Genomic DNA, 27154 nt, shown 5'->3' on the forward strand with positions numbered 1-27154 from the left:
GAACTGAGTCTGTAATAAATGATAAAGCAGTAACTAGGTCTGTTTAAAAATGGGAAAGCTAATATAATGTTAAGTTTTGTAAGTCGAGATAAAGACTAATTCTTCCCAAGTGTGTGGTCTTTCCAGTGGGTGAGAACATTCATAAAGTTCAATTTAAAATGTACAGAACGTTTCTGGAGTTAGTTAAACTGTAAGTAGGAAAAAAAAGTTGTTCTTGAATAAATGAATGCATTTCTTTTATAATTAGATTATATTCTAAAAAGAGATCTGTGATTCATTATGCTATATGATTGTACAAATGCATAATACAAGAAGATGTGATCCTAACTCAAAAACATATTCAAAAGATTTTTAAACAAATGGCTGCTTGGTGAGATGTTACTTAAGTGTTGAATTACCATAGTTTTGGTGTATGTGCATTATTTTCTTATATTTAATTTAGTAGGATGTAGATATTGAGAAAAATAATAGTTTAAGTGAACAAGGAAGTAGGCAAATAAAGGAATAAAAGATTTCTGTGGACAAAGAAAGGAAATAATGGGGAAAGGGGGCTAAACAGGAAAAACAGGGCTACGGTTAAGATTCATTTGTGGAGTAGAATAAGGGAAAAAGTATACTTACTGAGTCCTTTCCTTCTTTCCCCTTGTTTTTTAGACTGTTCTCTCTTTATTTGTTCCTTTCCAAAATGCAGTTGTTGAACTGTATCTGATACTTATTTATACCTGTCTTACCTACAAAAATGTATCTACAACAGCAACAGAGGGCTGCACCACTTGTTTCGGAAAAGTAGTTGGCATTCAGCCGTTACAATCTATGTATTTTTACAAACAGATAATCTTCATGCCACTTTGCCAAAAAAAAAAAAAAAAAAAGAAAAGGTCCAGGTGATGCTTGATGACAGTAGACCATTATGTTTGTAAAGGCTTACTATGGCTGTAGAATTTATTTCTTTCTGGTGGCCAAGTGGGGGACAGAAGTTCTCCCTTGAATAGCTGTGCTGCCTTTTGTCTTAATGTGTTCCTGGGAGGTGGGAAATATAAATAGCTTGATACCCCAGTGTAAGTGTCCTAGGTTTCCAAATTACCTTTCTGAATCCTTCTCACCTCTTTCTCTCCTGCACATATCAAAATCTGTTTGATAAGTTCAAGTTTCTCAATTATTTGTATAATTTTTTTTTTTAACATTAGAAGGGGGTTGTTAACAGGACTATGAGGAAACACCTTGCTTTTTAATCGTCTTGATCCACTTACAATTTTAATCTTTTCTAAATTAATAGATTAATTGTAAATAAAATTTTAAATCCTAAAGCAGGCCAATATGAATATAGCAACTTTGTGGTTTAATGGTATTCTTTTTACATGTTCTTTATTCCTGTAATATGTATATCCCTTTGTGCCTTATCTACATCTTCCATGAGACCAATGAAATATTGAAATCATCTACAATTCTGCTTTTGAAGCACTGTATAGATTCTTATGCTCTCATACACTGAAATTAAAAGAATGGAAACTGAGTTCATATCTTAAGTATGTTTTCTTAGATTAAGAGATGCACCTGCTATTCAGAAGAGTGGTCCATCAACTTGAACGCCAAGACTGCTACTTTTTATCCTGCTTTTCAGTACTCTGGTTAGAATAGAAAACGTAGCTGTTTAGGTCAATAAGGTGTTTACGTAATAAAAAGAAATATAGAGTGCTTGTGGTGGCTTGACCCTGGCTGGATGCCAGGTGCCCACCAAAGCCTCTCTATCACTCTCCCCCTCAGCTGGACAGGGGAGAGAAAATATAAAGAAAGTCTTACAGGTCGAGATAAGGGCCGGGAGAGATCACTCACCAATTACCATCACAGGCAAAACAGACTTGACTTGGGGAAATTAGCTTAATTTATTAGCAGTCAAATCAGAGTATGGTAATGAGAAATAAACTAAAACTTAAAACACCTTCTCTTTGCCCAGCCCTTCTTCTCAGGCTCAGCTTCACTCCCAATTTTCTCTACCTCCTCCCCGCAGCAGCGCAGGGGGACGGGCAATGGGGGCTGGGGTCGGTTCCTCACACCTTGTCTCTGCTGCTCCTTCCTCCTCAGGGGGAGGACTCCTCACTCGTCCCCTGCTCCAGCGTGGGGTCCCTCCCACGGGAGACAGTCTTCCATGAACTTCTCCAACGTGGGTCCTTCCCACGGGCTGCAGTCCTTCACGAACTGCTCCAGCGTGGGTCCCTTCCCCGGGCTGCAGTCCTTCAGGCACAGCCTGCTCCAGTGTGGGTCCCCCACGGGGTCACAAGTCCTGCCAGCAAACCTGCTCCAGCGTGGGCTCCTCTGTCTCTCCACAGGGCCACAGGTCCTGCCAGGAGCCTGCTCCAGTGTGGGATTCCCACGGGGTCCCAGCCTCCTTTGGGCATCCCCCTGCTCCGGCGTGGGGTCCTCCCCGGGCTGCAGGTGGAGATCTGCTCCACCGTGGACCTCCCTGGGCTGCAGGGGGACAGCCTGCCTCACCGTGGTCTTCCCCACGTGCTGCAGGGGAATCTCTGCTCCGGCGCCTGGAGCATCTCCTCCTCCTCCTCCTTCACTGACCTGGGGGTCTGCAGGGTTGTTTCTCTCACATCTTCTCACTCCTCTCCTCGGCTAGTGTTGTGCAGCAGGTTTTTCCCCTTCTTAAATCTGTTCTCCCAGAGGCACTACCACTGTCACTGATGGACTGGCCTCAGCCAGCGGCGGGTCCGTCTTGGAGCCGGCTGGCATTGGCTCTGTCGGACACGGGGGAAGCTTCTAGCAGCTTCTCATAGAAGCCACCCCTGTAGCCCACCCGCTACCAAAACCTTGCTACACAAACCCAATACAGTGTTTTTTTCTGTTATGCTACTGTTGTTATTACCTTTGATTATGCTATATGGGTAACATGATAGGAAGGACTTGCTTTCTTCTCTTGTGATCTCTCATGTGTGGTTTTGAACTCATTTGGGTCTGCTGAGCACTGACTTACAGACTGATTCTGACAGGGTGTTGGGTGCACAGTCTTTGGCACTGACCCAATTCCGTCACAGAATAAATAACAAGTATTAATTTGGATGAGATTGTTGCTTTGGACTGTACCAGACTGGGAAAATATTTGAAAGTAGAAGAGCTGTAGCTGTTTGCTTAAATAGATGAAGTCATTCCAAGAATTCTTTTATATACTTATTCTAGAAGTTACTAACTGCGTTTGCTAGAGCGCATACACTATACAATACAAATTAAAAATACTTTTACTGTTTATCATACTCAATAAATGCTGTGCCTAGGCCCACCTTAACTTTCTTAAAGGTGATATATACACCCACCTAAAATTTGTGGCAAAGTAAATGTAGGCATCTTTTCAGTCAGTTTTATTACTGACATTATTTTCACTCTTTAATATAGGTAGTCCTGTTAACAGAGTATATTGCCCACCTATTGTGAGTGTGTGTGAGTGAAATGAAAACATTGGTGAGGGGGGACAACAGTAATATTTCAACTCCTGTTCTTCATCTTTTCCTGTGAATGTTTTGTGTGTTTTGCTTTGATCGATTAATATCTTGTACTAATATTTTTTAGTATTTTTTATATTCAGATGATGCCTTTTGGTGTTCCTGTCTGTAACTAGTACTGTTGCTGCATCTGCTTCTTGATAGATGAATAGTTTGCTAGGAAATAGACAGTTTTCCTATCAGTTTCCACAGATAGGAAATAGCACAGCTTGATAAGAAATACAATTTGATGTCTTGATATTTTTATTATCTTAACATGAAAAAACTGTGAGTTTCCAATAATTCTTATTAATGTCATTAGTTTAATTGAATTTATCTTTAAGATCATGGTAGCAAATAAGATGAATGCCAAGGAGTATCTGTTGCGAATGAGATTTTGTTGCACGGCTTTGGTTTAGCAGCAATTTAGGATTTATTAATATTTTTGAGATAGATCACAAGATTAGGTTGTATGATTTTAACAGTACTTAATCATGAGCCAATTTAACAGGTGATTCAATGGAATTTGTTACAATCAAATTTGCGACTTAGTTAAAGATTCGAAAATGGCAAGGATCACCTGAAACTTCCAGCAGGGTTGCACACACAGATGGAGGTTAAATCAAATCACACACACGCTCAGACAGATAAAACAGTTCTGAACCACACAGACAAATAGTTCTGAACCAAACTGCAAATGCAGACGCACAGATAAAACAGTTTTGAACCAAATTTTACCACCCCACCCCCCCACCCCCCCCCGAGAGGTTAACCTATGATTAAAATTTCCCTTTTGTGAGTTTCGTGAATTACTCACTTTTATGTGCCAGCATTCAACGGCTGGTCAGCGAACCTCGCAAAAGCAGGCCTTTTAAGTCCTCACAAAATCGTTGACGGACGATCTCTCAACCCTCATGAAATCCACCCGAGAGGTGTCCGTCCCAGCTCAGGGGGAGACACTGGGTCACACATCCCGCTGCAATCCCAGACAGCTCCAAAGGTCTCCCCTTGGATCGCTGTTTATAGGGTCTCGAGGCGATTGGCTTTGGTCATTATTTTACATTCTGGCCACAATTCGTGCCGATCATTCTGATATACAATTCAGGCAGCAGATGGCCCAGGTGTGGCCAAAGAGTGCCTGGCACCCAAAAGTACCTGTAATTCAGATAACAGCACAAAGGGAGGTTTCCCCAAATCATGCATGGCTTATCCTGAGATCTCAGAGTGGCCCGGGGAGGGAGGGCTGCACCACCACAGCATCCTGCCTACCTAACCTGTCCTCTCCTACTGTCTTCCAAGAATTTTCTTCTTCGCCACAGCCAGCCCAGGTATTTAAACTTGAGAGTAGGTACAAAAGTCATCCTTCCTGAGGTTGTTGCATTTACCTTTGTGCCTCTGATGGTAAGCCAAGGTCCCAGTCCATCTCTGCCTCCAGTCTGCAATTTAGAATTTGTAGAGTTGGGTGCTGATAACCCTCTCCTCGTGCATTTCAAAGGGAAGAAGGCTGAATATTGCACCTGAAATTTCACATCTCTAGTATAACCTAGCTGTGCTCAGATGAAATCAGTTGTACTGGAATCTTCCCAAACTGTGACAGCAGGAATGTGACTTGCCAAATCAGACTGCCTGGACGATAGTTTATAATGAAAATACAGTCACTGTATCATTCAGGACATGGTTTAGTGGGCATGGTGGTGTTGGGTTGACAGTTGGACTCAATGATCTTAAAGGTCTTTTCCAACCTGAACGATTCTATGATTCTATGATCATGTGGTAGAAATCCTTTGTAAACTCCCAAACTGTGGTACCATCACATACTCCGGAAGATCCAGAACTATTAAGGGTGGCTAATTTATGACTGGAGTCTGCATCCCAAAATGTTATGCCCATAAGCAGGTGTGTAATGACTTGCCTCTCCGGTTCTCCCACGCAACACCTTTTCATTTGACTGGTGGTTAGTGGCATCAGTCTGGATGGAACACGTTTAGTAGTCTTCTCTTATTGTCCTCATCATATGTTATGAGAAAAAGAAGTGGAAAAGGGAAAAGAAAGTAGGTTTCCACTTTCTCTCTAACAAGATTACAGAAAGAAAAAAGGTAGTTAAGCTGGAAGCTAAAGAAGAACTTTAGAGAGCTGCTGTAGCTGTGGCTCACGGGAATTTCCTCTCCATCCTCACCATCTGTCTGCGTCTCTTCTGCTCTGAGTTTTTCTTACCTCCCGCCTGGTTAGGGGAACCCTTCCTGGCCTTGCGGCACACAGGCATTAGTGGCCATGACTGCATAAATATGAATGAATTAATATGAGTAATTGGTAATGTAGCAGCAGAGCAACTGACTGTGTTAAAACATGCACAAGTGTTTGATTTCATGCGTTAGCGGTGAATAGACCTTGATGAAAATCCCTTTTTGTATTCCCAACCAGTACTGTAAGTGCAGTCAAAACAGTTTCTAAAATCCATGCTTACCCATTGTGCTTTGATTTTCTTCCTGAAGGAATGAAGTAAGGAAGTGGAGATCATCTCACATATTCTGTGCATCAAAATATATTGCTAAAGCTTCTCCCTGAGGATTTCCACGTCCATACTATGAAACGTTTAGTAAATACTCTGATGAAGTAACAAATTACTTAATGAATCAGCCAAACTCATTTAAAACTGTTTGCTAACAATGAGATGTAAAGGGCAGCCAGCAGATGAATAATAATAATAATTTATCTCGATACAGCCAGTATCGTATTTTGAATTGAAGTTAAGGGGCAAGTATCTTAGGATTATTTTTGTTTAAAAACAAAACATTAGTTGTTTTTGTATGATTTTCCTTAATACCACTTTATCTGTTTATGCTAAGATTAGTTTTCAAATGTTACCGTCTTAACAGCCTGCGATGGAGTTAATCGTATGATCCTTTTGTCTTATTTTGGAGAAGCTGGAAATACAAATGAAATTAGTTTAAAAGGATCCTTCCCAAAGATAATCAGAACAAATACCTGCATCATTCTTTTTTACATAGCCTCTTCAAGTTAAATCATCTGTTGTTAATCAACGTACTTGGATCTTTATAGCTACATGCCTATTTTAATAAAAGGTGCCTTTTGTAAAGCACAATCCAGATAACTTTATAATACACAATCCAAGATGAAACTTAAAGTAATTAAGGTAAATTTTGCAGAGAAAATTATAATGGGAAAGAGTAGACTAGAGAAATTGATCTAGGTAGTGATTTTTAAAAAAATAATAATAAAACAACAACAAAAAAAAACCAAAACAAATTTCACTTTTGTCCTAGTGGTACAAATTCCTGGCTTGTAGGGTTTTCTTTATTCCTCCAAAGCCTTTGTCATCTGAGTTTATCTGAACATATGACTGATGTTCCTAATAGGATGCTTCATTTGTAAGTGAAGTCATAGAAACTCATTTCATAGAATCATAGAATCATTTCGGCTGGAAAAGACCTTCAAGATCATCGAGTCCAACCATTAACCATGCCCCCTAAACCATGCCCTGGAGTACGCTGTCCACTCGCTTTTTGAATATCTCCAGGGATGGTGATAAGAGTAGTTTGTCTAAATTGTCCTGTATTTTAGCTCCACAAAACCGTAATTGTTCACTTAGTGGGAACTACCAGTCAATTCAGAATTTGACACAGGCGGCTCTTTCTTGTTCAGGGATTGTCATAGCATGAAGACTTCGTACACCTGGGATTTCCATGGTGATCTTCTTTTACGTGTAATATGAAAAGGTTCTTTAAAATTCCCATAGATATAAATGGGCAGTGAAAATGAAATATTTATTTATGTGTGTAATTACTCTTATTTTTAATGAAGGAGGAAGTGTCATATTTTGGAATTTTGAAGACTGTTATCTACAGAAGATGTTTTTATGAATATCCGTAGTATATTTTTTATTTAAGGAGTAACATTGCGTGACTGTTGACTGAAGATTGTGATGCTGAAACATTGTAATGTTGAAACATAATGATGAACTATTGAAACATAATAGTTATTTATATTATATATGTTTAGATGAAGGAAATAAGCTAGGTGGTATTTGTAACTTCATAGTACACATCATAAGAATAACTGTCTGAATTATAAAGGTAGGGACTTCACAAATATAATAAATATGTATAGACATGAAAGCATCCTTAAGAACGTCTTCCAGTCAGACAGCGTATGCTGTGAACACCAATTCCGTGCTCCTGTTTTATTTATCAAAAAAAAAAATTTTTTTTTAAGTCTTCACAGGGGACATGTATGTTTGAGGGAAAAATCAGGCAATGCTGTAACAATGTAATTAATCCTCAGGTTTTTACGTAACAGTATTCCAGAGACTTACTGTCTCTATAATACGCTAATTATAGAATAAGCAGTATCATAACCATTGGAAATATAGCATCTTCATGTTTTGGTCTGCAACCTTTTTTTTTCAGCTTCTTAGTAATGGAAAACTGCTGGGAAAATTTTGTCCTGAAATTAACTATATTTTCAGTAGAAATCATAATTCTGTCTGATTTAGTGTTGGTTGACATATATACTTTCATTGTGTATCTGTATCTTAGCTGCACTGCAGACAAACTGATCTGTTCTAGGCAGGGCATGGTATAGAGGAGATGTAGGAATGGGCTGAAGTATCCTTTATATTTGCCTTTGTATCTAGGGGAGTTGAAAATAGGCAAGAATGGAGAGAAATTTTGTATGGCAGTGCACAGAATTTTGCAAGTTTAATGTGAGCCCTGCAGCAATCCGATGCATTTTAGTTACTGGTAAGTTTGTTAAATTCTGTTTGAAAAATTGTTCCTCTTAGAAGACAGTCCTCTAATCAATATTATTTCCCCTGTGTCAACAGCAACCTTTTTAAAAGCATAATTTTGGCAACCTGGTTCTGCTGATAAAAACTTTTATATTTCAAATCTTCAGGTTTATTTTATTTTCAGCTGCCAAGATGACTACGTAAATTGACTATCCTTAGAAATATGTTAAAAGTTCTGGAAACAATCCTCTAAATTAGGCAGTCAGTTCTCTAGAAGACTAAATTCTTAGAAGGCAATATTGAGGAGAAAAGATCCATTATGTCAGTATGGATTTATATATATATATACACACATACGCACACACTTAAATGTTTGCTTGAGGTCAGTCTGAACATGTGGGAAAGAGAAGTTTTGGCTTATCTGAGACTTGTTAACTGTTGGGTCTTTTCAGGGAGATTGAATGCTCTCTACCATAAAGTATGTAAGACAGAGAACATAACATGTAAAAACAGTGTTTTGTGCAACAGCTGTTATTTAGTGCAGTTTCATTCCCTCCTTCCTCCTCCAAAAAAGGAGGAGGAAACAAGTGTAAGCAAGATTTCTGAAAAACATCAGACTGAGCATGTAATCTGTTTTCTGCCTGTCTCTGATCCTCACCTTCAGGTAGTAATAGCTTCAGTACTATACGTGCAGTGAGAGTTCAAAACCACTTCCATTTTAATTTCACAGTTCTATCAGTTAAAATATTACAGATCTTTTAATTACTTTATTTCCTGCATAATGATGTGGACAAAGTACTATTTACATTTAATTATGGTGCTAATTTTTATCAATACTGTGGTCCTATACAGTGTTCATCTCAAACTTCATTGTGCCTCTGTGACTGCCAGGTGGTTCTCCTTAACTGCTGCTTTTTCTGGTACTTGGAATTTTTTATGTGCTTGAAGGTGTAAAGTGTAATGATGCATTCACATGTGCTATCCCAAGATTTGAATTACTATATACTACAGTCAACTCTGTTATTTATGGCGGCAATCTTGGATAATGCAGAAGGATTAGAAGCTAGAGTTACTGCTTGCAGACCTGAGCTGGCTCTGCAGAGCTGGCTTGTGGTGCCGTTACATGGCTGGTTCGATAGATGCTAAAAGCCGTTTTGGGCTGAGGAAGAGGCATAGCTCATTCACAAAGGTGTTGGCTGAATTAACACATTTTCCTGGAACTAGAAACATTGGCATCACTTTGCGGTGACAGCTAAGGTAGCTCCGTGCAGGGCTAATGTGGGCAGGCAGGATTAATTAATTCAGGCATACCCCACGTAACGATGGTTGGTATCTAAAACGTCATATTTGGGCTCTATCTGCATCTGAATTAATAAACTTTGTTGTTAACAGTCTTTCTTGCATAGAACCAGCTTGTATGTTTCTGTGGCTGTGCCATGGTTAAATATTAACTGGCCACTGATTATTTCTGAGTTGACTGGTGGGTTTTATGTGCACTTAAAAAGAAGTAAAGAGAGAAAAAATCTTTATTGTTAGGGTGTCAGTGTGTCATAACTTGTTCGGAGTCCTATCAGAATTTTTAACAATTGCGTAGAGATTGTATTAATATGAGATAAGACTAAGTCCAGCCCATGAGTTTACAGCTAAGTTCATAGAATAGACAAATAAACTGCAATACAAAGAAAAGGGCTTTTGATAAATCACTTACAGAAGTGGAAGTAGAACCTTTTAAACTTAAGTCTGGTGCCATGTTCATGGTACAACAACCTTTAAATCCATTTTAAGAATATTTTTTGACTTTTCAATATAATATTAATAGTATTCATTGTAATTTAGGTCCTAATCCTGCAAAGACGTATGCCGTTTCTTAACTTTATGCATAATGGGTTGTCCTCCTAAGTCACACGGTTACTCATAAGGATGATAGTAAGCACCATCTACCTGGAATTTTCTTTGACCTATTCAATTTTTTTTAAAGAAGTTTCTAAATATAAATCTTCAACCCTTTACATGAGCTTCTTATGGATTGTCATGTAGTAAAAATGATGAATATCTTAGTTTAGATGACAAATACAATAGAAACTTTCAGTCAGGGTAAGAAAAAATTGATGCATATAACCTGGTTTGAAGTTGATGTGACAGCTTGACAGGCTGTTTTGATAAAAGCTTTGGAGTACTGTAAATGGATATTATCTGTGTTCTTTTACTGCTGACACTCTGTGGAGCATTCTGTATGTGATTTTAGACTGATTATTGTGACCATTCAACAATGAAGCAAGACAAGGCACTATTTCATGTTCACAGCATGTACTTTGCCTACACTGTGTACTTTTTGCATGGCGGCCTTGCTCACCAAATAGAATAAATCTTGTTTTCCTCAGCACATTGATTATTTTTTGATGCTGGCATGGATTAACCAATCTCAACATTTAAAGTAAAAGATTGTATTTGGAGAGCAAGTGAACCTTTAGCTGACTAGATACTGTAAGTAAAGTTGAACTTTAGAAAATGCAGGTTGGACATTTCCTTTAGTTCACGTTTTCATAGCTACAAAAGCCACAGTTTTCACCCTTGCCTGTGCCCACGACCTGTGTGAGAACTTTCATGGTTGCAGAGATTTGTCTGTACAGCTAGGAACTGTTACACCTATTTTATTTTTAGAAAAGGAATAATGACTTTATATATGCATTGTATATGCAATACAATGCATTTCTGTCATCTACCTTTTTGAGATATTTGAAAAATCATTTTAAATATTTCCTTTCTGTCATAAACGGTTTGGTTTTTTTTCTTTCTCCCTTTCTTCTGGGTTCTTCAGCAACAGATGAGCGTATTTTTGTTTCCCTCTCACCACCCAAGAGTCAGTTGCGATTTTTTTTCCCATGGTGCATTGATCTGTCATATGTTTCCGCCGTTGGTTTTCATAACGGTTTCACTTTCTTGCTGAGTCTGTCCCCTGAAGACTTTCATATCTCTTCTGTTTCTAAACTGTAACCTTTTCTGAACACTTTTTTCCCCCTCACTGTGCTTTCTGAACACCTCACTTACAGATACTGCTGGGATGGGCTGCTGGGTGATTTCCTTGTGGCATCTGGAGTCTCTCTGTGCTTTCCTAACTGGATGAAAGTGATTCGCAACCTTTATTTGATCAGGCCTAGCTATTATTCTAATGTTTGGTCTGGAGAAAGTATGAAGGAAGCTCTCCACCCTGCCGTTGTTCCACTGTGGTTTGTGGTGGGCATCGTTGCCCACGTGCATGTTCAGCCATTTTATGCCTCATTTCTGTGGTAGTAGTGACTCTAGGGACTGAAAGTGTGGAATGATGATATACGTAGTGGCTGCAAATTTTGCTGTTTGACATAGTCTGGATGGTAAAATGGTTGACACGGCCCCTGCCTGCATCATTCTAGCACTGTCAGCTGGATCCCACTCATCATCTCCTGCCTCTTCCAACTGCAAAACCTTTGGCTAGAACTGCAAGCTGCAGGACTGGATATTTAAAACCTGGGATAGTCCTGGTCAAATCAGCAGAGCTGACAAAATGATTTTGCACTTCTGTTTGAATATGAACTCCCACTCCTACCGTTGTAATATGTGAACAATCATTGGAGAAATTTGTCAACAGAAAAAGTAAGATTTGTATTCTTTCAAGGAATTGTTCACCACTTTAAGCCCGTTTCTGTTCACTTAATAGCTGGTGAATATTGAGAATGTTAACAGACTGATTTTTCTACATTTGTAATCTGAAAAAACGCTTGTTCTTTACATGCAGCGCTACCCTATTGGCTTTCTTGGTTGAGCTTCTTAAGAGTTCAGTAGCCATGCAAGAGCAAATGCTTGGTGGAAAAGGCTTTCTAGTCATCGGCTACCTCCTTGAAAAGGTATGTTTGGGGGTTTTTTTGTCTTTGTTCTTACTATTTCTACTGTCATTGTGGTATTTTCAATCATTTAGCTCAAAGGACTGGTGGAATAAAATGTATTTGTGATATAAGGTATTTTTGATTTGTAATATTTATAAGTTGTGTACAGGAGTCTTTTCATCTTCCTTATCCTCTTATATGCCAATATTCAAAGAATCAGTTTTCTAGAGTTGATCCGGTTTGTCTAATTTATGCTTTTACTTTAGATCTGTTTGTGAATCACTTTAATGTATTTTCATTTGTGTTTCTCCACTCTTTGTCCCGCAAAGTCTTGTTTAGGAAAGTTCTCTCGTTCCCAGTTTGTACAAGCATGTCACGGACATGTCATAATTTAGGTTTAAATTTCTTTTTTTGTGTATGTTAATAAAAATTAAGTTAATCCTCTGTGGCTCAGTTCTGAAATTGTTGAAATAGTTGCTCTGTGTTTTTAAGAAGAAAAACTGTAAAATAATTTCATTTCTGAAAGAAACAGTTGCAAGGGGCATTCCCTTTACTTGATTGTTTTCAGACGTGATGAGCAGTTACAAAGCTGAGGTTCAGTTCAGATGCTTGTCCGAGGAACGTTACCTGCCTCCTGGCCCAAAGCCCTCACGAAACCCTGTTATTGTGATTTAATAACCTGAAAACAAACTACTGTCAGCTGTACTAAGTAATACTCTTACGATGGAATCTCATGGCTCTGACATTCTTGAATATCTGCTACTGTATTTTTTGTTAGCATGCGGTCAGTACAGCAATCGTTTGAGAAGAAGTTGTGACCAGAGCTTTGTGTTCTCCGATGGTGAAATTAAATAATGATAATCTCGCCTTTAAAAATATATGAATTTTGGAGATGAATGATAAATAATTTCTCTCATTCTGCTCCCTATGTTATTTTCAGCTAGGGAAATACATTCTTATAGTAGAAAGACTTTACATTCACTGAAGTAATACCTAAAAGCAGATTATTTTCTATGCTTCTATGTTTTCTGTACTAAGCAAGTGTGATTTAGAATGTCAAAGAACTAGTCTAAGGTGGATTTTTTCCAATGGTAGGTTTTCTTCTGACATAACTAGAATGAATTTACAAAGCTGTTAGCTCCGGTTCTGTAAGTTATATACCGGAGTTATATACAGGCAGGCTAGTGAGCTGTCATGGAGTCCCTTTCTTTTGAATAGAGCACTATGGTTTATGCACTTTGAATACATCAATTTAGAATGTTGTACGTGAAATAAATAAAAAAAAAAAGTTTGGATACTATTCTAATTAACACCTGCTACAATCATTAAACTCAGGGTATGTGAATATTTAAAGGATTTTGACTGATTTCTGTCACAACATAATTCTTAGAGCATATGCTGTTTTCGGGGGGGGTTTATGCTATATTCTCCTTAGCTGCAGTTTTTCAAAAGGATGTATTTTATTTTTTCAGTATATGCTTCTAGTCAGTTGGCACACATGGCAGGAGAAAATCCTTTTGTTTCCTAGCCAGGCTCAATTTTATTATTTATAAATTATCTGTTGCTCATTTGCATGTAATCAAATACTTCAGAGAGGACAGAAAGCTTTTTTTTTCTCTGACTTGAACTTCAAAATAACATTTTTGTTCTTATTAGTTGCAGACTATTTATTGTGAATTGTGATGTACACAAAGGAAACTCAGCATCCAGGCTGAACTTGTATTACTGACAAATGGACTTCACTTCTAAAAATAACAAATCTGCATATTGCCAGACTGTACTTACAGCATTAAAAGTAATTGGAACATTTTGTAGAGAAGGCAAGGGGAAGGATGTTTAGTGGGTTTTCCTATTAGTTCCTTTTGTTAACTTAGTATATAAAGAAGTTTGTCAAAGTCCACGTGCCACGTTACTGCATAGGAGCAGGTCTCGACAGTGATCTTACAGCATACGCTATAAAACTGAAGCACTCTTGAAATTTGAGGAAACCTTGAACCCAACTCCTTCAAACACCTACTTACGTTTAAGCAACGAAAGCATGTCTACCAGTAATGTGTGTTTACATACTGAGGCACCCAATTTCAGTAAGACACGTAATTAACTGCAGAAGAGTTAAGGACTTCAGATTAAGTTCTCAAGGCACAGTGCTGTAAAATGTAGAATCCTGACTGGATTATAATAAAACAAAACCAAAGCCAACCAAACAAAAAACAAAAAAGAAAGGAAAAAAGAAAAAGGATTCAAACCTCAGTTATTGGTGAATATTTTTAACCTGTTAAATGTTAGAAAGACTGTATTATTAGAAAGTATAAGTTGCTGATAATTTTTTTCTTACTTTCCTTTCATATTCAATGACATAAAACCACATGATGTTGCATGTATTTAGTAAAGACAATCCTGGTGAAAACATCACTTCATATTTTGGCTGTAAGTATATTAAAGAAGAAGGGTTTTCTTTATCTTTGTTCTTTCTGATTATTTTTCCCCAGTCATCTAGAGTTCATATAACCAGAGCAGTTCTGGAACAATTTTTGTCATTTGCAAAATATTTGGATGGATTGTCTCATGGAGCACCTCTACTGAAGCAATTATGTGATCACATCCTTTTTAATCCTGCTATCTGGATACACACCCCTGCAAAGGTAATTGTACACTTGAGCGATGTTACGGCTCTTCTGCAAAGAAGTGAAATACTAGTATTCTTTTATACCATGGTACTTAGGTTTTAAATTTTTTTATTTTAAAACATGGCAATAGCAAAGACTTTTTTAGATCATGAAGTCTATACTCTGCTTAACTATATTCTCCAATGTCTTTTATAAGTTCCTAAATGCAGTTACATTCTTGGCTAAGGTTCTGGCTAATTCTATTAAAAGGCTGTTTCTAGAAACCCAGTCACTTTTTCAGTGGTTGCATTACATTTTTTACCCAAAAGATTAAGCATAAAAGTATGTATTTTTAATTGTAAGCAAAAGGTGAGAATTCTTTTGGTACACATTCACATAAGCTTTCATTTTAATTTAAATTATGTATTTTGGTTTGATAAAAACTATAAAAAGTTATCATTCATCTCTGGTAATAATGAATTAGTTGTTTTCCTAAATAATCACAGTTCAGGAATGTGTACCAAAGTGAAAAGTGGCATGGTCCTAAAATCTGAGAATATGTACTTTTAGTATAAAAAGCCAGAATAGGAAACAAAGTAGTATGTTTATTGTGATTTAAATCATAGAATCATAGAAAATGTAGTTTGGAAGGGAACTTTGGATGTCATTCCAGGTGTCAGTCCAGTCCCTGCCCTAACTGAAGTTGTAATTATTTTTTAGTTTTTTGTATCATATCCAAAGTAAATCCTAAAAACCCTACAAGTTAAGGCTACTAATACAGAATTTACATTTATGTGGATAACTATGTCACTCTTCAGGTGCAGCTGTCTTTGTATACCTACTTGTCAGCTGAATTCATTGGAACTGCTACGATCTATAACACTATACGCAGAGTAGGAACAGTGCTGCAGTTAATGCACACACTGAAATATTACTACTGGGTGGTTAATCCTGCTGATAGCAGTGGCATTACTCCTAAAGGACTAGGTAAGTACAATGCATAAGAAAGAAAATATAAGCATTTCTTGTATGGGAAGATTTATGACGTAAATGTGTGAAAGCTCCTTGGATCTGTAGACAAGGAGGTAAGTAAATGGCAATAATCGGTCCCAGTGGTCAACAGCAGGACTGTGCAAGTACTTCTGGTGTATCACGCACCTCTGATGATAATTCCTTACGTTTATATGTATTCGCAGAAGAGTCCAACTCTGGTCTTCACTCGCATAGCATATGCTTATGTGGGCATACTTTAGGAAACCTATTAAAATCACTGATTTTTCTTCTGTACCAAAGAGGAAACGTTAAGTGTATTTCGTATGCCAAAGAAAGCTTTGTGGGGTTAGAATGATTGGTAGTGTTAAGTGACCTTGAAAACAGAGTGGAAACCTCTGGTTCTCGCTGCTGAGATCTCTGAAGTTGTATTTCCAGTTTAATAATATTTTTTCTCTGCCCTTATAAAATAGAGATTGATTTAACTTTGCTTATAGCACATAGTGCTTAGGTTAGCTCAGGAAGCATTGAATGACAGCAACAACAAAATACAATAATACGTACCGGCTAAACGCTGCATGTAACAGATGTGTATTAACCAGAGCATCAAATCATTCTAATCCTATACACTCCAGCTGTAATGTCATTACGTTTAGCTGACTACTTGTGTAAAGCAGGGAGGATTTGGCTGAAAGTCTCTTAAAGAATTAATTGATATAGGAGAGCTTATTAATTATCTTTATTCTGTAACAATTATTGTCATGCTGAGAAACTGAATAATTGGGGAATGTTTTAGTGCTTTATGTTATGCTGCCACATAGCCAAATATTTAAGAAAGTGACATTATAACATATAAGTTATTGGATAAGTTTTTCATTTGTAAGTGAGCTGTATGCATAGGGTTTTCCTTCTTTTTTTTTTTTTTTTTAAATAAATAAAAATGGAAGGAACAATTCTTATCCTAGGTTAGGTATCCTAATAGGCAGTAAATTGTAACTTGTTGAGGCTCACAGGAAGAGCTGCTGTTGGAGCTGGGACCTCATTTGTAGTTCTCTCATGGTATAATACTAGATGAATTATATTCTTCATAAAATTATTAAAATTTGCTTTAAAAATACCTAACAAAAGCACATTGTTCTCTGTTCATGTGAATGAAAAGTTTGTAATATCAGTTTACGAAAATTAATTGTGGTGGTTACTTAATTAGCTTGAAATTTTTGTCAGTGATAAAATATATTTTCCCTTACTCTGATTCTGGATTCCCTCTGCCAAAATAGAAATGGGTTCATTTTTGGTACCTACAAGGAAGGTGTCTCCATCTGAGCTAGACGTCTGCCGATTATAGCCAGTGGAATGCAGGAGTCAGTTGCCTGAATCTGGGTTTCTAGCATCATTTTAGTCTCTGTGGAGCATCCTACCTGCCTTCAGAAGGATGCAGGTATCCTGTGTCAAATCTGCTTGTTCGGTGTGGATATTTTGGATACCTTACGGCATGTCAGGTCACACTGAGGAGTATGTTTAGGCAGCTGTGTCCTACCCCTAGTCGGCAGAGCCTTGAGAACTATTTCGTTTGAAAGGTAGTTGCTTTCCAGACTCTCTTGGCTGTATTGATTAGATCTCCATTGGCTTCAGTGGAAGGTGAGAAGCTGGTCTCACCTCTTGGCAGCGACGCTCCAGATGTCTGAAATTAGGGTGAGCTGAGTCCTACCCTGGGACTGACTTTATCCAGCTTCACGCTTTCAGAGCTCTACTCTGTTGAGGGTTACGCTGCCGTGCTCCGTAGGTACAGCTTTACCATCAGACAAGTTAACCATATCTGAGCTCAGTGAGGAATTAGGAGGTTAAAAACTCAGCTGATCAGCTTGTAATGTGGACTTGTATTTGTGACTGTTGAATGACCAGCTCTTGGGAGGTAAAGGTTCCAAGTGTCAACCGTATTTACACCTAGACAGAGACCTGGAAAATTGCTCAACTACTTTGAGACTCTACGTTTGATAATATTGTCTACTTATTGCTGTAATTCTTCTTGGTTTGTTTGTTGTTTGGTTTTTTTTTTTTCCAGGGGGGTTTGAGTTTTGTGGGTTTTTTTGTTTTGTTTTGTTTTTAATTAAAGAATTCCTGTACTTCTGTGTCGTGATACTAGTACCTAACAACACTTGGAAAATGTATCACATATTACAGACTTCCCTCTGGCTAAGCTTGCTGTTTTGTGGAAACAGTGTGACATTTCTTTATGTAGGAGGTATGGCTTGTTTTTATCTTGCCCAGATCTGCCTCTCTGCAGTTAGCTGTATTTTTGGAGTGTTTGTATGTGTAATGCCAGTTGAATAGCTACAAAAAATGAAAAAATTTTGATGTATTCATCAAAATCTGAACAGAAGGCATGGGGTACACAAGGACACAAAATTAGGGATGAGAAATGAATCAGTTAACTCTAAATTAGCATACATATGGCTGTTTTACTTCCCTACCTTTTCTTTCATTCCTACCTATTTTAAGGATATAATACATTCTTTTCTCATTTGTGTCAGTTCCAGACAATATTCTGCTTTTCTGAGAAAGGCAACCAGGTAGGTCCCTGAAAGGTAACCAGATAGTGCAAATTACTGGTTGCTTGGTGTAACAGTATGACAACAAAAAAATCACAATTACTAAGGCCTTCATACAGTAGTTGGGAAGGTGTTTGATAAACCGTGAGGCCATGCACATTTTCAAAATGCCTATTATTATCCACTATATCTGAATTTTCTCCTTTTTTTCCTTTAGTTAGATTTATAGATAAACTTGACTTTTTTAAAGATTCATCTCAACTTTCTTCCTTGTTCCTTATCATCTTCCTTCTTCCCTGTTGTTTAGACTGCAGAAAATCCCACGTAATTGATACAACTGTAAGAAAGTATTTTGTAGTACTCTTTCCTGCCTGTAAAAATGACTTTCCTTGTGTTGAGTTGCAGAATGTCGGCTTATCAGGGAGGAAGAGCAGTGATATAGCAATGGATGTGCAAATCCAGCATAGCTATGGAATTTTCTCCGTGCAAATCAGCACTAGGACTTTTTTTGCTATTATTTCACACGTAGCTTCTGCTTCTGACTAATACAGCTGTAATAACTGGTGATTTGCAAGCAAATGACTGTGGCAATATAATAATTGCTGAGGTGATGGGTTGCTAAATTTAATCTCATATTAACTTAATTTCATACTAGTTTTTTATCAAATTCACATTAATTACTTTCCATTTATAATATTCCTGAAAACTTTTCATAATGTTTAATCACCTGAATATTACATTGCTTTTCTTCACCAGATGCTCTTTCTTTTAAAATTAAGTGCAATCTGCCAATGTGATATGCGGGTCTGGCTGATTAAGGCTTATAGTCTTAGAATACTGTAAGTAGCTGTAGTTAATATGCTTAATGCTTTTTTCTTTCCACCTGTCTTCCACCTTTCTTTATAACTTCACTAATTCTAATATTTCAAAAACGTTAACTGTTTGAGGATTTTGGTTTTGTCTTGATTTTTATTAGCCTGCATACTGCCAGTACTGCCACATGTAGCCGGCAAGTTTATCATTTGTTAAAATGTAGAATAATGTGTAAAAAGAAGTTTGTAAAAGTAAGAAACTTACACTTTAAGAATACAATTATGCAAATGCTAGAGTTGTTGCATTTTCAGCAGCATTTGATATTTCAAAATAGAAGAACAGGACTATGAACAGCAATTTTACTGTAAGAAACAGAAAAATGTCATGATGCGAGAAAATGGCATATGGTCAAGCTAACTTGACATCAGAATTTTCAGATCTGAAGAATACTTTAATGGAAATCTTGCCAATATCTGAAATTTGACTTTATGTGTTATAGTGCCTTCACGTAATTTGCTGTCATATTAGAAAGTAAGCTTATTCATGCAGACATTTTAGTAGTGTGATGCTTTCTTGTCTTCTAGGCATATCATTTTTTATGCAGAGATACTGAAACACTTTTTAATATTAGTGTTGATTTACTATTACGTGCAGACAGTTACTCTGCTTCAAGGTTTTATTGCCTTCTCCTGTCTTAATAAAGCACAAAGTGGGTGAGTTTTCTGTACTGACAGTTTAGTATACCTTGTTTTGAAGCCACAGTGGCTCAGTATTGAAGCTTCCCACTTGGCTAATGCTGTTTTCTTAAATGACAGTTTCTCCCTTGCTTCTCCTGGTATTCAGCTTATAAAATAGGAGGTGTAAATGTTTGGCATTATTTAAAAGGCTCAAATATTTCTTTCAAATTTGGTTTTGTATCTTCTCTGTCATTATTGCTTTCCTGTTTCAAGCTGGTATTTCTTCTTGGATTAAGTATACTAAATTCATATTTTTTTTGTTTCCTTCTGAAGTATTAGAAACACTTTTTCAAAATGTATACTTATCAGCTTGCTTGGTAATTATTCTTAGTAGGTTCTACATTTTAGATATAGATCCACATAGTGGAGGCAAGTTTTCTGTTTAAAATAGTGAGTTTTAGTTTCTTTTTTTGTGTTGTGTTTGTGGTTTTTTTTAGATTAAATTACCAGTTATAAATAGGTGACAGGACAAAAGTGACTTGTCTTTTATTAAGACCATATTAAAAGTAAACTTGTGAAATAATTCTCATGTCAGGAAGAGCAAAAAAAGTCAAACCAATTTCCCCAGGGAAGAAATTCTAAACTTTATTACATTTTGCATTTTACACTTGAACCGTGATTATAGCTCTTCCCTTGATTTGCCATGTGCGTGCCTTCAATGTTTTGTTAAATCATACAGAATGAGATGTGAAGGTGGGAGAAGATCATAGGGTTGTCCAACAGTTGCAGCATCTAAAGACATAGTGAAGCAGGCAACTGAGTAAAAATTATTTAAAATTATGTTACTTCTTTCTGTAATTATTTCCTTTTGTGGATTTCGGGAATTAATAAGAGGATAAGCAGGGAGAGATTTAACTCTTTATCTTTCTATAGTAGATGGTGCATTTCAATGATGATACTTCAAGCTGCCAGGGACATTTTAGAGTTATGTTACCAGGCTTTGTTGTTCTTTGATGTCTTGTCTTTTCAAACTATATACTAGACTGATATTTAAAGAAAATTCAAACTGTGATTGTCTTTCAGAAGGGGCAAACCACACATTTTTAATATCAGAGCAACAGAGAAAAATTTAAACACACTTTTGTATTTTCATCTTTGGATGTCTACTAAACTGTCGGATAGTTTAATTTCTCTATTAACCTTTTTGAAGAAAAATAAAACACTTATGCACTTAAAAAAAAATTCTCCATGTTGCTGAACTAATTTGATATACAATTTCTGTAAATTTAAGAGGGTGCTTATTAGAGCCCACCAGGATATTTATGCCTTGAAAAATCTTCAGTGGAATTACTTACCAACTGCATGGCATTCTCTGAAAATAGTGATGGACCAACAGTGGTGCATTAATGAGAGAGCATAAAATGAAGCCAATAACAGAAAAATAAATTAAAAATTGTGGTTTTTCTTCTAAGAAAAAATACCTTGGGATACTCAGTGTTAACAACCCTCAGAAGTGTATTGTGCTAAATTGTAATTTTGGACCCTGTTGTGGAGCAACCCTATGAAATACTTGCAACTTCATTGTTGTGTGAGAGAAATGTGCATTTAAGTTCCAGACTACTGAGGAGTGTTGTTCATTCTTGAGCTGTTGGCCAAGCATTTCTTTTTCCATACTGGTGTTTCCTGGGTGCTTCCCAACTCTTACTCTGAATGGACCTTTAGGAGCAGTATCTTGCTTCCCGCTAGAGGATGCATGGTTGTTAATGTCCCGGTTAGCTCATGTTAAACAGAGTTTCCAAGAATATTTTAATGTCTAATATTTTTGAACATGAGCTAGAAAAGTGGGAACTATGAAAATTACTATAAGGAGAAAGTAACTATAGTTTTTGTGGACAGAAAAAGTTGCACATAGTTATTTCAAGGGCTGGGTTAGAGTGGAACTCAGTTCTCATTAGCTTTGCAGCAGTGAGATAAAAAGTAGGTCCTTCTGTGATCCACATAACATGTGATGTTATTTATGCATGCATGGAGATCAGATTCTGCTGTCAGTATCATGTTTTATTAATTTAAGGAGTAGAAAAGTCATGCTTTTTACATATAAAAAAGCCAGATGGAAGAATGTTGCCTTTGGTTGCTTGTAGAACTGATAACACAACGTTTTATTTCCAAAGACAGGATTAGAAATCATTATTTTTGTTATTCAAAGCTCCCGATGAGTTTTTTACACCAGTACTAATTGTACTTTACCCTGTGAATATGTTTACGTATTCCCTCTTAATTAGTCCTGGATTATGCCCCTATAATTGCTCTGTGCCGCAAGGATGAATTGGATAAATTTTTTTCATTTATCTTTGTCTGGATAAAGCAGGCTAACTCTCATTAACAGTGTATATTAAAAAAAATCTGATGCAAATCATGTGCTACCTGCAATAAAAACATACATAAAGAATCTAAAAGCAGGAAATGGTTTAGTGACTCATCCGGGTGTGGGATAAGGGAGGCATCCTTTCTCTGCCAGTTAACGAGAATGTTGCTATTTTGTATTAGGGACTTATGGTTGCTGTACCCGATTTTAAAAGGATTATCTTATTGATTTGGCCTGAGTTTGGTTTTAGTCTTTAGCAGTGCTGTTCATCAGTTTCTGAGCGATGGTGACACTGAATTGTCTATATCCAGCGGTGAGCACAAAGACTAATAGGCAGTAAAGAAAACTACTTTTCAATGTTTGAGTTGAAAAACACCATCTACTTGTCTCTCTTTACCTCAGTGTATGTATGTATAATGTATATTTTTTAATTATAGCATAAATTATGCCATTTTTTGGTCAATAATGCATTTTTTAAAAATAAATCTTCAACTAGTAATGAAGTTCTTCAACTAGTAATGAAGCCAAAAAGTGTGATGACACAACAGTTATGGTGGCAAACCCATTTTATGTAGCTTTACAACTTCCCAGATTAATTCCATTCAATCTGTGTCAGATGACTGTTGCATTACTACTGCTGCAGACCTTTCTTCCACTCTTTGTAGTTGTCTCCTGGTTACATAGCCTCCAGTTTCTCCAGCCTCTCTTGTTTTCCTCTACCAGTCCTCTTCTAAGTTTTCAAATTAATAAAGTCTTTTTGGTAGAGGCTGTCCCCTTCTTCTGATTCTAATGCAGTGAAGCTTCAAGACACAACCAAAGTACAAGGAATAAATAGTTCTGGAGGACTGAAGGAGAAAGACCGTTTTGCCTGCGTGGCATATAACCTGCAAGCAACAACTCCTTTGGTACCTTTTGTGTGTTGAAGAACCCTTTTCAGGGTTCTTGCACATCTCCAGAGAAACTAGTGGGTATATAAATAACAAATATGAAACTCGGGTATCTTTGAACAGGTACCCGGTTAATCTGGGATATCTTCATTTTAATCCCTCCTTAAAATTTCTGTTACCGAAATGCTTTGCAGAACTCCCCATGCCCTTAGTGTTCTGTTTTCTGTTTCCGTAATGACAGTCTTCCAGAAAAGACAAAATGCCTCAGTTTTTAGGCCTGCTTTTCAGATATTGTCTGATATTGAATCCCAATAAGGTGTAGGAGGGAAGAGGGTGTGCAAAGAAACAGATTTCTGCGATGCGGTTAGGGGAGTTGAATTTGCATTTGAATTAGGGAAAAAAAATAGTTGTTGCCTAGAAGCACAACACTGCCATAAAAACGCATGCAATACTTAACGTAGTTGCAGCTAGTACCAAAAAATCCAACTTACTTCTGTTTTTTACAGTGGGAAATAGATGTTTCATGGTGCCATTAGAACGTATCGATATAAAACTGTTCCTATATCTTTAAAGCCTATATGATGGATTTCTTAGAACAATATCCTTCCTGTTTTTACGCATGGTGGTGGGGAGAGGTTGAGATTTATTTGCTTCTTTCTGAAGAGTATCCATTTCTCCTCCCTCCACTCCTAAACAGGGAAGAAAACTTGAGAGGATTAACTACTCTTTTTGTTCCTGCTAGTCAAACAAATATAACTTACCTTCAGGTTTGCCCGTGTTGCAAACTTGAATTACTGCGTGTATGGCAGTGGCTTCACTTCAAAGAGTGGCACTGGAGACTAAAAAAATCTTCATTAAAAAGTTGCATTCACCTGGATTGGAAATAATAGTGAGACATAGAGTGTTACTAAGCTTTGATATGTATTTATCAGCATAAGATGAAGTGGTTGATGAAAAGATAAAATAGGCTGCATTTATTTTTACTGTGCAAAATTTAAGACTGTCTATGACACGCATTGTTTGAAAAGTAGAAACTTAACAAAGGAATTTCCAGTTCAACCTTAACTATTTATGAAAGGGGAGAATGGAGAATACAACAGAGCAAGTTTCAAGTGAATATAGTTGTTCAGGCTCTGTTTCTTATTCAGTTTTGTAGATACTTCTGTTTTCCTAATGTACTTCCTCAAGCACAATTGTTTAAAGTATTATGGGTCACAGATGCTGGTTTAAATTTAATATTTTCTTCAGATGGTAGTTTGTCTTTGGTTAAATAGCTTCAGTTTCTGCTACAGGTAATGGCCACCATTAATATTTTGTTAAACCTTTCTCTGTTGGTTTTCATTCAGATGGAATTTAACATAGTGGCTTAGTTATTCCAAGTTGTTATCACGTATTTTAGGTGAGATTCAACTTTGTATTCAGACCCTTTTAAGTTTACATGTCCACATTGTAGCTTGTACTAGGTATTTAAACTCCCATTGTTCTCAGTGGAATTCAACCCAATGTAGTCAATAGAACTAATAATGTTTATCCTGAATTGGGCACTGATGTTGGGTCAGTTGAATAGATCTAGTCGATAGAGTAGTTGCTTATATTTGGATTTGAAACTCCTGGCTCATATGAAGACATCTACAGAACATATACCTTAATTTGTTTGTGTGAGTCTAGACCTGATTACTACCTTTTATCTTCCTGTGTCTTTGCTTAAAAAAAAAAAAAAAAAAAAGGATTTCTTTTTTTCCAAATGAAACATCACTTACGTATATTGGTGTTGTAAAATGTGATTCTGAAGGGTTATAAATTATATCATTTGCAAATATGAACTTTTATATAATGAATAGAATACTAAGTCTGTTGTAGAAACTGTGATTTCCTTAAGAAGCTGCAGTCATTAAAGGAATTAGTTTATGTTTAAAAGTGGTATATTTTGCTTCTTCCAGATGGTCCTCGGCCCTCACAGAAAGAAATCATATCGTTGAGGGCATTTATGCTTCTGTTTTTGAAACAACTTATATTGAAGGTAAAACAGTCTATTCCAGATGGAAAACATTGAGATCTGTTATATACATGTAATAGGTTCTTTCATAATAATAAATACGTACTACCTGTCAGGTATTGTATCTGTTTCTGGTTAATTTTAATGTTCATGCACATACTTCTAATCAACATAGAGGCAGTAAATCCATACAATATTTCTTATCAACCTCACCAAACTATGCCACATATATTTTATTAAATGTACTTGCAGGAATAGTATATGACAGTACAGAACCTTTCAGGTACTTGGGCTTTTTTTTTTGTGATAGTAGATAGCTGCTTGATTGATCAAATGAAATAGGTAATGGCAGTTGTTTAGTTATTGCTTTATCCTTTTGTTTTTGGTTCTACCACTGGTTGAAATGGTCTAGGACTCTTTCTGTGACAGCTGAACAGTTTTTGAGGTATAATCTGCCATTTGAGACTAGACTGACAACCAGTATTTTTTGGCCTGGCTTATTCCTCTGGCTTTTATTGTTCTGTCTCAGGGGCTGGAGGAGTGGCAGTAATAGTTTATACTATCTGAGGGCCCACGCTATAAGCATCCTTTCTGGCAGGAATAGGGGGCTGACTTCATACTCTTTGGAATTGTCAATGTGATAAGGAAAAGCAATGTAATGAAAGAGAGAATTTCGTCTTTTGAGTTTAAATAGCAAAAAATTGTAGGATTATTTGACTTGGTCCAAGTTTTTCTTGAGCCAAAGTTAAAGAATGTATTTTCTCTGAATAATGCCCCTCCTTTTTGTTGGTTTTTTTTAGGATCGAGGAGTGAAAGAAGATGAACTGCAGAGCATATTAAATTACTTATTAACAATGCATGAGGTACCTTTCTGTAATTACCTATTTTTTACTGTAATCAATTGTACCAGCTCTATGGGAAGCCTGCTGTTGAGGTTAGTTTGTAGAATAACATTGATGCTTGTCATACAGGATGAAAATATTCATGATGTGCTGCAGCTGCTAGTGGCACTAATGTCCGAACACCCAGCATCCATGATACCTGCCTTTGATCAGAGAAATGGGATACGGTAAGACAGTGAAGTGAGAAAATATCTTAAAAGTAGTTCCAGTATCATCACTCTCCAGATTGCTTCTTTTTCACATAAATATCACACTTGCTGATCTTTCAAACTACAATCTTATTAACTTAGGCTATATTTTTTGTCAAAAACAGTGTTGATGATAGCTTGGAGGAAAAAATTTTCCACTTAAGGTTATTATTATGATATTTGACGGTAAATGTACTGTTGTACTTGCTTCTCAATCTCAAATAGAATATGTAATTAACAAGATGCATCAAAACCCCAAGTATCTATCTCAGAATAATTTTGAATATTCTGTCTTCAGATGTTTAACATAATCTGGAGGGAAGAAGAGGAGAACAAGAGAAATCGTGCCCTAACCTCTCAAGTTCTCTCTGAAAAGATTAAAAAACTGTCTGTGGAATTCATATGTTTATCTGTTTGACAGTAAAACTAATAACTGATAAATCTCAGAGAAGCAGTATTTTTGTTGTTTTCTTATGCCTATTTTGGTAATGCAATTTTTTTCAGAGATTAATAATTTTCTTGTTAATAATTTAATATTTACTATAGAATTTTGTTTTATGCTGTTCTGAAAATATATTGGAAAATGCAAGGGGCTTGTAAAACAGGGGGAAAAGAAAAATCTACTTCCTGTTAAATTCAAGCTCTGTTTGGCCAAAATACTAAGACCTTTGTACAAATACTTGTACTTAAAACTGTTTGAATGGCAATGGTAGTTGAGGAGAAGACTCACTGTACTCACGGTTAGGACGTTGTTTTCTGCCTATAGTTGGCTGTATTCAGACAGAATACTATTCCTGACAGCTTTCGAAGAAGGGTAAGACTGATCTAGAGGATTTAAGAGATCTTTATGGAACATTTGTGGTACCAATATTAAAATTGTTTGATGATGCAGTCTCTGTGTTTAAAAGTCTGTGTTGAAAAAGTAGAGAGAATGCACAGAATTGCAACATTTAAGTATTAAGAAAAAAAAGCGCCTTACATAGAATTAGGGGTTTGTCTGCTTAGGTTATCAGAGGACAAAAGCCTCAGAGGTCATTTGATAATGGCATAAGTCCTCTGAAGAGAAGAAGATATTGTCTGCTAAAGTGCTCTTTA

At 36.7% G+C, this 27154-nt stretch overlaps 1 protein-coding gene across 6 annotated transcripts in view; it reads left to right on the plus strand.

Annotated features, from left to right (window-relative positions):
* Positions 1-27154, plus strand: part of NBEA (neurobeachin) — a 511508-nt gene that overhangs the window by 132874 nt on the left and 351480 nt on the right. For all 6 annotated transcript variants that reach the window (XM_052812195.1, XM_052812196.1, XM_052812200.1 and 3 more), the window contains exons 11-16: positions 11999-12107; positions 14576-14728; positions 15511-15679; positions 24914-24993; positions 25770-25832; positions 25941-26038. In XM_052812195.1, the coding sequence (XP_052668155.1) occupies positions 11999-12107; positions 14576-14728; positions 15511-15679; positions 24914-24993; positions 25770-25832; positions 25941-26038 (672 nt within the window). The remainder of the gene's footprint in view (positions 1-11998; positions 12108-14575; positions 14729-15510; positions 15680-24913; positions 24994-25769; positions 25833-25940; positions 26039-27154) is intronic.

Source organism: Harpia harpyja, chromosome 17 (assembly GCF_026419915.1).
Source record: "Harpia harpyja isolate bHarHar1 chromosome 17, bHarHar1 primary haplotype, whole genome shotgun sequence".
Classification (NCBI taxonomy): Eukaryota; Metazoa; Chordata; class Aves; order Accipitriformes; family Accipitridae; genus Harpia; species Harpia harpyja.